At 37.0% G+C, this 12,508-nt stretch overlaps 1 protein-coding gene across 1 annotated transcript in view; it reads left to right on the top strand.

The window, feature by feature from the left end:
- Plcxd3 (phosphatidylinositol specific phospholipase C X domain containing 3) overlaps positions 1-9,121 on the top strand; it is a 168,686-nt gene extending 159,565 nt beyond the window's left edge. The window contains exon 3 of the mRNA XM_028875577.2: positions 8,459-9,121. Coding sequence (XP_028731410.1) covers positions 8,459-8,612 — 154 coding nt within the window. The 3' untranslated portion in view covers positions 8,613-9,121. The remainder of the gene's footprint in view (positions 1-8,458) is intronic.
- The last annotated feature ends 3,387 nt before the right edge of the window (positions 9,122-12,508 follow it).

Genomic DNA, 12,508 nt, shown 5'->3' with positions numbered 1-12,508 from the left:
TGTGTGTGTGTGTGTGTGTGTGCGCGCGCGCGCGCGCGCGCGCGCATGCGTGCATCAGGCTGAGTTTGTGGATTTTATGATTTATGAGATTCACCTGTTTATCTGGAGTTATTTTGAAGGCCCACCATTGTGTAACCTGAGACATAAAGCCCCTGTGGGGACCACCATGTGCCTCCATGCGCAAAGTGCCAGACTTCAGGCCAAGAGTCTCTTTTGCTTTGTCTTTTTGTTCTTTATGTTTGAAATGAAATCGCCAAACCTTTAGAACTGGCCAAATTGACAGGAAATCCCATTTAAAAAATTTTAGACTTAATTTTAATTAAGAGAAGGAAACCTGGCATTGTGTTGAACTCTGCTGACTGGCAAGGCCTCCAGCTATAAGGAGAGGCTGATGCCAGCAGATAGCAACAAGTCCCTGACATGTTCAGTGCTCTCGGCAAATCGTATCTCAAGTGCACTGAAGATTCCTATAAAAATCAGTGCATTGTCTTGGGGAACTCTTGTCATCCAGTAAAGGAAACATTGCTGAAACATTCAAATAAAATTTACAAAAGGCACAATTGCTTTATTAGCTATAATTATATCATTATTTATTCATAGCCATAAAATGCAGTAGTTTAGAGGAATAATGGAAGTACCATGTATAAAACAGAGTTGTGAAAGTGTACCATACACACATGCATGCATCTTTGAATATGAGTTCAACATGGACTCCTAGTACATGTCTAATGAACTAAATTCTAGTTAAACAGAAAGGCTGATAACTAGTAAGTATAATGAATATGTTAAATAAATTTGAAAAATTGGCAGGTACAATTAATATGCATCATTCTTAAAGGAAAGGTGATAATTACAACCTTCACTGTCACACAGAATCGCTTGTCACCTCCTGTGGGTGGGGGAAGGCACTTAAAGTTGATTGGTCAGTTAGAAAATCCACATGCAAGACTTGCTAAGAAGAGAAACTACAAAATTATTCAGTAATTTTCTCAGCAATACTTTTATTCCCACAAAAGAGCAATGAATCAGAACTAGTACTCATGACAGTAGCCACTAGGGAACTGAACAGTGACTTCATGGTCTGTGTTCTGCCTATACTTCAGAAGCAGATCTCTTGTTCTTAAAACTAAAACCTGTTTGTGAGTTTATCAAATACTTATTGACTGCCCAGTTCACGCCAGACCCTGTGCCAGGTGCCAGGAATGCTACAGTGGGAAAACAGTCCTCATGGCTCAGAATGCTTGCAGTTTCGTTACGGGGGGAGGGGGGGGATTTGTTGCCGATTAGATATGTAAACATTCACTTCTGACTACTGATTTTGAAGAAATGTCATCTAAACTTTCATCTAAAAGATGAGTGAATTGACTAAGTAATGAGGCAGAGAATGTAAGAATTCTTCGTAACAAAAATAAATAATAATTTTAAACAAAAGCCAGAAAGTTCTCTGAAGGAATGAGTCCCTGCTAGCCACCCAAACTGCCAGCACCTTGATTTTAGCCCTTCCAGACCCCAGACTATGAGAAATAAATTTCAGTTGTTTAGGAGCCTGGACTGGCTTCTTACTACATCCCTTAACTAACAAAACCCAATGCTATTTAACTGTTGCTATTTTATTTCTGCCAGAAGAGACTTGTTGGTTCATTCTAATTATCTCTTTGCTGCTAAGTAAACTTATCTACTTATCACTTAGCTGTACATTGTACATTTTCTACGGCAATATTACCTCCAAGGGGCAAAAATTGATTCCTGATAAAGCAAATTACAACTTTTTTTTTTACTTTTATATGTTTATATATCGTTAGCATATAAATAGTATGAACACAGACAGATAAATAAATTGACATTCTTTCTGTGGCATTAAAATGTCATCAAGTGGGAAGGAAACAGGAAAAGTTAATCAATTAGGACCTAGAAGAGCAATAATAAGAGAAACACCAGTCCACATAAATGTTCAGTGCTATTTGCCAGTTTAATCAAGTATACTGGGCCTTAACATAACTACTCACAACTGTCTAAGTATTTAAGACTCAACTTGGCATAATTGTTTTGGCTTTGGTATCATATTGACTGTTAGAAGGTATGTATACATAGAAAACAGAAATATGCTCAAAACTTGGCAAAATAATATTTTCAATGTAATATTTGTATTTCATTTGAGCACTACAAGCTATTCCAAAAAATGTTCCATCAATCCACAAAGCAATCTATTATACATTTACAAAAAAGGAAAAGAGCTGTCTTGTGTTCTTCTTGCCTCTCTCCATAGGGGTAACAATTAGGTCTAAATTCAGGCACTAAGAAGTTAATCACAGAGTAGTGAGGGCATCTGAGGCTGTCTGCAATGGTCATGGTTCCAAGATGGATAGTTGGGTGCTCATTAGCCTCCGGTGACCTGGTACCCAAGACATCTGGGAAACAATCTCCACGGTTAGGTAAATAAAGTCAACACTGGCTTTGGCATTGGTTGTTTACTCTTCCTTTCTCCTCTGTAGGTGAGTTAGCTGTTGAGAAAGAATTCTCCTGAGAAATAGACTCTGCTCATGACATCCTTCCCCAGATGTATACACATATACGTGTGTGTGTGTGTGTGTGTGTGTGTGTGTGTGTGTGTTTGCCTTTTGTAAAATGCAAGGGTGATGCTGTATTTGCAGCAGGGATATTTCATCTGCTTCAGGAATTCCAAAAGAGACTGATGGGGTCCAAATCTGAGGGGCCACACACACATCAGCACAGTGCCTTTCTAATGAGCAAAAATGCTCATGTGTCTTTGTTCCAGAGATCCAGAGTGGTTAAGATGAAAATTTTTTGTAACTGTTACTGTGAGTACCAAATTTCTCCACCTACTGGTCTGTTTTTGGAGGCAGTGAGCCTCTGAGAGCCTTTGAGAAGCAACTGTATCCATCTCGATGGGTTTCTAATGGGATAATGCAGAGATTAAGGAATATGGATCAGAATTTTAAGGTATGGTCCAAAGCCTTACTGTAGCCAAAGGCTATTCATTAAAATTTGCTCCAATGGATTCAGTTGTATGGATATGTTTTCCAGTATCTGGAGAAGTATCAACACATGGCATCCTCACCAAATGATGCTCAATGTGGTGTCTGTGCCCATTAATGAACACTTGAGGTCTCAGTTCATGCATTCTGCAGTCACATTGGTATCTGACTCTGAACTTAACCTCTTGTGACAGAAAGACATCATCCTGATCTTTCCAAGATAGTAAATAGCATCTACATATCCAAATTTTGTTAGGAATCTAATATAATCCATGACCTCTTTCTCCTGTCTACAACTAATCCCACTCAAACTGTTATTTGTCACTAGTTCAAAGACACATTGCTGCTATTCCAAAGCAGGATACATTGTTTCTGTCTTGATTATCCTAAGAGCTCATCGGTTTTTTTTCCTTACTGATGCATGCTTATACATAATTATGGACCACCAGCTGATATTTCATTACAGGCATAGTGTGTAATGTTCAAACCAGGGCAAATACATTGATCTCCTCAAACACTGATCCTTCTTTTGTAGGGAACACATTCAACATCATTTATTCTAGCTTATTCTATAAATACATAGTATGTTATCATCACTATTTTGTTGAAGACAAGTTTTTGTCTTTCTTTTCTCTGTGTGTGGGAACACAGGACTTCTATCTCACTATCAACCTGTTTACTAACCCTTGTTCATAACCTCAGTTTTGAATTTTTCCTAGACATTGTAACCACCAGTCTACTCCCAACTTCTAAGAGGCAAACCTTTTTAGATTCCACATGTAAGTGAATTCACATGATATTTGTCTTTTTTGCTGTTGGTGTTTCTGGGTTGTTTAATGTAGTGACATCCAGTTCCATCCATGTTGTTGCAAATATCAGCACTTTATTCATTTTACAGCTGGATAGTATTCCTTTAAGTACATCTATTCATCTGCTGATGGACATTAGGTTGTTACCATTTGTTGACTTTTCTTAATAGTGGAGTATTAACATGTAAGTACAGATGTTATTTTGACACACTTATTTTATTGCCTTGGCTATACAACCATATATATTTTTATCCTATTTCTAAATTTTTTAGGAAAATATCTATTGTTTTCTACAATGGCTCTGTTAATTTATGATCCAAAATGTGCAAACATTTCCTTGTACCTGTATCCTCACAATAATTTGTTATCTTTGTGTGTGTGTGTGTGTGTGTGTGTGTGTGTGTGTGTGTGTACACTGATCACAGGGTTTCACATATTCTAAACATACTACCACAGAGATCATCCCTAAGCCATTTTGATAACAGCTAATCTAACTAAAGTGATTTTATTTTTGTTATGATCTGCTTCTTAACAGCAGATGATACTGAAAACTTCATATATAAGCCAGCTATTTACATTTTGTTTTCAGAAAATATCCACTTTTAGATCAGATCATTTGTTGAGTGATACTTTATTTGCTTTTTCTACTGAGTAGTCTCAGTTCTTTACATAATTTGGATATTAATCAACCATTAATTATACACTGTACAAGCATATTCTCCTGTTCTGTAGGTTGTCTTTGCTCTGTTGACTGTTTTCTTAGCTGTGAAGAGCTTTTAAGTTTTGTTTAGTCTCATTTTTCTATTTTCACTTGTAAAAAAGGAAAGATATGATCTCATTTCTGAAAGCCCTGTATTCTAATGTCTTGATGTGCTCCAACTATATTTTGTTCTAGTAGTATCATAGTTACAAGTTATATTTGCATTTTTAATCCAGTTCATCCTAATTTTTATATAACTGTGGAGAGATAGAGATCTGACTTCATTCTTCTGTTAATAAAGACCCAGTTTCTAGAACCACTTATTTTAAAGTCCATCCTTTCTCCAACTCATGTTCTTCATGCCATTTTTGAAGGTCAGTTGCTGCAGATGCACAAGTTGACTTCTGGTATGTGCATCTATGTACTTTTCATTTTACCAACACCAAGGTAGATGTTTCCTAACAACATGGCTTTCAGGCTGTGGTGTGGCTATTGCTCACTGAGCTTATCAAGTTTTACAGTAAGAAGGGAAGCAATTAAAGAGAAAACTTGAGTTCTGAATAGGAGAATGCAGAGTTGCCTTGAGAGCAAGATACCAACCAACAAAGGCCTCAGATTTCAAACAAACAAATATAAGAAAGAAAAGAGGCCGGGCGTTGGTGGCGCACGCCTTTAATCCCAGCACTCGGGAGGCAGAGGCAGGCGGATCTCTGTGAGTTCGAGGCCAGCCTGGGCTACCAAGTGAGCTCCAGGAAAGGCGCAAAGCTACACAGAGAAACCCTGTCTCGAAAAACAAAAAAAAAAAAAAAAAGAAAGAAAAGAAACTTCATTTGTGAGGAGAGAGACTCAATTAGCTACACCAACAAAAGGGATTCTCTGCTCCAAAACAACCATTTAGGAATTTTTTTCTCCTAAGGTGTCCAGAGACCATTACAGCTATGGTAAAAGGGCCAGACTACATCTTGACCCGGCAGTAGAATCTGGCAGCATCATTCATGGAGTGATGATTTTACAAGCATTCAAAATGCAAAAAGTATGAGTAATGGAGGTTTGAAAGGAAGCGCCAGAAAGCGGCTAAGGCTCCAAAAATTTGTGACAAAATTAGATTTTCTACAAAGAGGTCTTGAGAGTTAGTTGGAAGAAGCTGCTTTGAAGTCTAAGTCACAATGGATAACTGCTGATGTTGGAGATGCCAGGACTGTTGGATATCTGCCAAGGAGATCATGGGGTGGAACAGGGTTCAGGGAAGGCTACATGTATTCCAGGTGCCAGATAGGTTAGTCTGTAAGACCTTTGGTGACACCGCACACTTGAGATGTTTGACAAAGTAGCTAGATTTGGTGTTTGCTCTGTTGGATTTTGGGTTTGCTTTGGGCAGGTCTTTCTTTGTTATTCTCCTGTCCATCCATTTTTAATAGTAATGCTTACTTTGTGATATTGAATATTGGAAGAATATAACTTACTTGTTTACATTTTTTTCCAGAGTGCTCAGTTAAGAGATGGTTTTGAATTCCAGAAGAGACATTTGGCTTTGAGTGTGGTATTGATCCTGTCTGTTAAAAATATGGGAATTTTGAAGTTAGATTGAACATGTTTAAAATTATGAAATGTCTCTGAGCCCATAGAGAAGAGGGGTAGAATGTAGTGATTTAAAAATGATGTAGTTCTTAGTGTAGTGTTGAGGCCTTGTGGGCTTTCTCCCATCTACTTTAGCATGCCTATTATCCTTGTTCAGCTCATGTTTAGGCAGTCATGTTGGTGAGACTTTATGGGTGTGGTTTCTGACAGTCCTAAGATGAACAATCTCACAGCTAACCCACTGATCTTCAGCCTTTTACAATCTTCCTGCCTGCCCCTACTTCCACAAAGATTCCTGAGCCTTGGGTACCAGAGTTGTTTTATAGATGTATCCACTGGGACTGAGCTCCAATGTCAAATTTTGATTGGTTGTAGTTGTTGTAATTATATTATAATCTCAAAAAATAAAAAAAAAATAATTTTAAGAAAATATTGTATTTTGGTATCAGGTTGACAAGGGTGGACTTTTGATAGTTATTCCTCATTGTCAATTTGACTGGATTTTAGAATAACCTAGGAGTCAAACCTTTGGGAAATTCTGTTTGACTTTTTCCAGAGAAGTTTAACTGAGGAAGAAAGACTCACCCCAAATATATTCCAGGTATCTAGCAGGGACAAAAAGGATGAAACGAGCAGGATATCCTGATGAGCACCAGCACTTACCTGTCTGTGCTTCCTGACTGCAGACCCGACGTGACCAGCTTTCTGCTCTCCCACTGTCTTGTCTTCTCCACTAGGAAAGAACACCTCCTGTTGCTTTTGCCGTTATTTTTTCCCAGTGTTATGTGAAGTAACTGATACACATTCCTTGCAGGAAGCACCACTCTTCTCTCACAATCCTTACTTTATCTTTAACCATTCTCCTATTTCCTTTTCCAAGTTTAGTTAACCTACTCTTTTAGGGCCAGGTCAGTAGCTAGGATGCTTTTTCTATATATCCATGTGACTAACTTTTGTTTAAAGAAATTCTTTTCACAAATATTCCCTCACCAGGGAGGTCTAATAAATTGCCCTTTCTCAGCTTTATACTGTATCTTCATTTCTTTTTTATTTTATAGCATCTGTTTCCTCTCATCAAACTATGTAATAATTTACTTAACTTTATCATTTATTGTATGTCTTTGTTTATTAGAATATAAGCTTACATTTTCCTACATTAATTTGTTTATTTGTTACATATGTGTTCAAGAGATATGTACACCACAGTGCACATGTCAGAGAACAATATTCAGGAGTCAGTTCTTGCCTTCTCCCATGTGGGTCCCAAGGACCAAACCTAGCTCATCAGACTTGGCTACAAGCACTCTTAACTGCTAAGCCAACTAGTTGACCCTATCTAAGCTAAGATTTTTCTCTTTTGTTCTCTTGAATGTTTCAAGTGCTTACAATGGGAACTTGTAAGTACTAGGTGCTCAGTGAATGGGTTGGAAGGACAATGATTATACTATATATTGACTGTACTATATACTGTATATTGGAACTTTCTTCTTGCTCACCTGCTTATCACTACACCATGAACTTTTTAAAGGCAGAGACATTTGTTTTGTGAATATTTACAAAAACTTAATGCATTTTCCAAAAACAACAGATATATAATAAATATTTGCTAAGTACAAGTGTTCATTTCTCACCTCATCATCCCACAACTCTGTAAGGTAGGAAATTATAGTGTGTAAAACCAGAGGAGAAATTCAAGATCCATTGTAAACTAGAACAGTTTCTTAGAGCTCCAAAGCTGAAGAGTCCAATGTAGACCAATATGGTAAAAATCTCTTATTCAAATTATATACACAAGTTAAGAACTCAGGGTTGCTAGGTGGTGGTGGCACACACCTTGAATCTTAGCACTCAGGAGGCAGAGCCAGGCAGATCTCTGCGAATTAGAGGCCATCCTGGTCTACAGAGCAAGATCCAGGACAGGCACCAAAACTACACAGAGAAACTCTGTCTGGAAAAAACAAAAACCAAAACAACAACAAAAAAGAACTCATGGTCAGGAAAATGGCACAGCAGATAAAAGCACTTGCTATCAAGCAACCTGTGTCTCATCCTTGGCACTTACACTGTGGAAGGAGGGAGCTAATTCTTACAAGTTATCCTCTGACCTCCACAAGTACACTGTGATGTATGCATATACAAACACACACACACACACACACACACACACACACACACACACACACACACACGAATAAAATTTTAAAGGACTCAAGAATTCACTGGAGTTGATTTGATCATTTTCTACCACCTGTGCTAGTATTTGAGATATTTAAGTTAGTAAATTGGACAGTCATAACTGTGAATGATGCACCAGCCATCGAACTAGAATGATGCACCATGCCTTCTTTAACTTCTCTTTTTGTTTTCTTTCTCAGAGCGCTTCCTGCCATGATGCAGTGGGTCCGCACCCAGAAGCCAGGAGAGAGTGGCATCAATATTGTCACTGCTGATTTTGTAGAACTTGGTGATTTTATCAGCACTGTCATAAAACTCAACTATGTCTTTGATGAAGGGGAAGCCAACACTTGATATTCCTCTTTGGTGTGTCCATGAGTAAGATAGAGAAGCCTCATTGTATTAGACGTATTATCAAATACACCCTCTGATTTTCCTATTCTGCTGAGCCTCTGAAGGAATTAAGGCTGTAGGTGAGTGGGAAAAGAGGGTAAACCATGTCTTCAGTGATTGTAACCATATTCTGCATTACTATAAATATGTCATTTCCCATTTGGTGAGCAAAATCTACTACTAGTGTTAGGAATAGAAAAGAACAGTGAATTTTGTTTTTCAGAATTAATGTTTGTGATATGTGACTCATGAGTGTTTACTTGATTGCATTTTCTAGTTTCAACCTCGGGCTCCTGTACTATTTATACCCTCTACCCTTTCCACTCCCTCTCTCTTGCTCGCTCTTTCTAATTAGATGCTATACGGGTCTCAAAGCAATTGAATGCCCGGCATAATGTGTATTACATTGTTGTACTGAAATGTGTTTGTTTTGTGAGACTTGATAAAATAAAATAGTCATCTGCAATTGAGCGATCATAGCTAATTCTTGTTCGTAGAAAATATGCATCAAATCAATTTCCCTGTATCAGTAATATTGACAGTCATTAGTGATTTTTGTGTTCTATGGAAACAATGATGTTTCAGAGTATTTCTGTGTGAGGCAGCTAGGACTATCATGCAAAAAGATTTTTGGGAGGACTATGAGCATCAACTCTGTATTTTAAAAAGAAGAAGAAAAGAAGAAAAAGACTGTATTCAGAGACAGCTACTATTTTAATTCAACAGTCTGGAATAATAATGCCCTGCAAATGTCAAGCTACAGTTGTGTGTTAATCTGAAAAAAAAATTTAAATCTATAAAAACTTCTCTTAATAATTTTAATTTTTCTTTAAAAAAAATCAAAAGAAAGAACATGAGATTCTCCTATAAAATTGGGATTCCAATGCAAAATTCTAAAACCCAGATTATGAAAAAGTTTTAAGGAAGTTTTATTTGTATTTATACCTTAGAAGAAAATGAAGGAATGCAAAGGGAGTCCAAATAATGTTTTTGAGGTTCATCCATAATCCCTAAAGTTCCTTTACAAATTCTTTCAATATGTATGATCTCTACAGACTCATCTACAGTCAGCAGTCCAAGTTCCATCCTGCTTGAGGTGAGAAAAAGGCCAATGGGCTGAAGTCTCGTACAAAGTTTCTGTGGTATCACTTTTGGTAATAACAATGTTAGCACACTTGTTATATCCTCCCGTGTCTAGTAGTATTTGACAACTCCAAAAACAAGCTTCAACGGGCAAAATTCTCCCTTCTCTTTGTTTCACAGGAATAATGTAAGGGATTTGCAAAAATCTGTACAATTTCTGAAGTTCCTAAAATTATAAATTATATTATCTTCACATATAGAAATAATCAAACCTTAATAGTTTCCTGGGACAATGCATTTCCATGCATATCAAACTCCGGAGAAATGAAAGCACTCCCTTGGCTTTTAATTAATTTGAACAGAAGACAAATGAGTTAGTCTCTTTGACATAATTAAGGAGTTGATTTAAAGTTATTTCTCAATATGTAAATAACCAAGAGTTGATTTAGAGAACAATTACTCTTCATCAGAAAACAGCACTTTCTAAAAACTACAGAGTGAAAAAAAAGTTTACACTCAATAGAATGTTTGTGAAAAATGTGGTCTCTTTTTAAAATAAGTAACATGCCTATGTATACAGCAGATATGTTTATAATTCCAGTTGTGTGTGTATTTTTTCACACATACTCTGGTTCAAGCAAGCTGATACTGATATACACAAATTATATGAAAAAATAAGATAATTGTCTTCAAATAAAAGCACTGATATTAGTAAATAATTTAATTTAAAAATGAATCCAAGAGCCAGGTATGGTAGTACATGCCCATAATCCCAGAACTTGAGAAGCAGGAGAATCAATACTTCTTCAAGAATAGCCTGGGCTATACTTTGAGCTCAAGGTTATCCTGGGCTACATAGTGAGATCCTATCTCAAAAATTGGAAAAAATAAAATGAAAATAACATCCTTTAGCAATGTATGGGACATGTTACAAAACATTTGAAAATGAAGTAGTTCATCATATAAAATATTTTTATAAAAACATTACAGCTTAGAACTTAATATTCACAGAGTATACTTCCCCCTTTGTTCATCTATCCTTTGCAAATCTATTATCTATTTCACTTGATCGTCTTGTGCAGATAAATAGGAACTCTTTTTAGTTGATTGTTGACATTGTACTCTATAAAACTGCTTATGGAGTCAGTTCATTCTCTGACTCCCCAATTTTGATGCCTCATGAGCATCTATAACCAAGCACAGTTGCGTTGACACAATTATTTAGCTTATGACAAAAAGAGAATCTTAATCTGTTAACAAAAAAATAGATGCAATGTAGAACTTACTGTATTGTATTTTCTTAAATTTGGATGCTTTCCTGCAGTGTATGCACATAGCCAACTTTGTGATATTTGTTATTTGCGTACTGGGAAGAATTAACATAATGAAGCATTTGACTGAAATTTCTTAACTAGGAAAGAGGGGCTTGTTTGTTTGTTTGTTTTGTGGATTTTGCCATTAATGATATCAACACAGAACTTTGTTAGAAAAAAGGTACTTTCAATCTGAACTTAGGATTTCCATGTACATATACAGTTAGTTCCTAGGTAGCAGGCACTGAGATAAATGGGCTTGCCTTAACTTCTAAAGAAGGACTAAGAGAGAAATAAGCCATGAGGGAGATCACTAGAAGGGGTTTCTGGGAAAGAGAAGTAGAGATAAGGTGCCTTTGGCTGTCTTCTGGTCATTGGCCCCGCTATTGAGCACATTCATGAAGCAGACTGTGGGCCTTTCATAGATAAGTGATGGCATGCAGTCCATTCGGGCTTTTAGTTCTGCTTTGTCTTTCTAGAGACCAGGGAGCACAAGGGCTACACACAGGCTTCCAGTGTAGCTATGTCTTGCTGTACGTTTTGTTTCACTGGCACTTTAAGACAACTTTATGTTACAAGTCCCACACAGCAAAAAAAAAATCTAAGATCCAAGTCTTACTCAATCCATGGCAGTAAATCCAAGGAGTGAGAGGAATGAGAGAAAATTCTCAATAAAATCATTTTTACATTTGCTTTTCTGTAAGTTACTCTGAAGGACCAATATAGCAAATACTTCTGCCATTACCAGTTATGTCTCCTTCTTACTACACAGTCATGGGAGCACAGAGAATGAGGAGGCATCCTTTAAAAGCCTTAGGAAATTCTATATGGTAACCTCAATGTTACCATATAGGGAAAACTCACATTTCACAGAACACCACCTAACAGAGAATGTATCCGAGCATAAAATATGTGGCAAGAGGCATACACACAGACAGTCACTCTCTCTCTCTTCTCTCTCTCTCTCTCTCTCTCTCTCTCTCTCTCTCTCTCTCTCTCTCTCTCTCACACACACACACACACACACACACACACACACACACATACACTGTTGAAGTTACAACCAATCAGCCAAACTGGTTTTATTGCAATTTTAAACTCTTGAAATCAATCTTTCCTCTGTTATTAGGTTTGAATATAGATCAAGTATTTGAATGTTTAAGGGGAGAAAAATCATTATAAAACCAATAAAAAAGTGAGACCAGCAGAAACTAGAACCACCCAGCAGTAGTGCTCTCTATTTATACTGTCAGTTACCCTCAAGAGACATGATCGAATACGAATTTGAATATAGATGTTTGAACACATACACATCTTCACTCAAAGCTGTTTGAGTCTTCTAAAGTTCTGAGGTGTTTTTTGGTGATGCCACCTGTCCATGTTCCTACCTGTTAGAATTACAGACTAGAGAATTGGAAGTCTCAGGAAATGCATGTTTTTGTTAGTTTTTAGTGCCATTTT

The sequence above is a fragment of the Peromyscus leucopus genome, chromosome 11, assembly GCF_004664715.2.
Source record: "Peromyscus leucopus breed LL Stock chromosome 11, UCI_PerLeu_2.1, whole genome shotgun sequence".
NCBI lineage: Eukaryota > Metazoa > Chordata > Mammalia > Rodentia > Cricetidae > Peromyscus > Peromyscus leucopus.
This window is presented reverse-complemented; position numbering and strand designations above follow the sequence as displayed.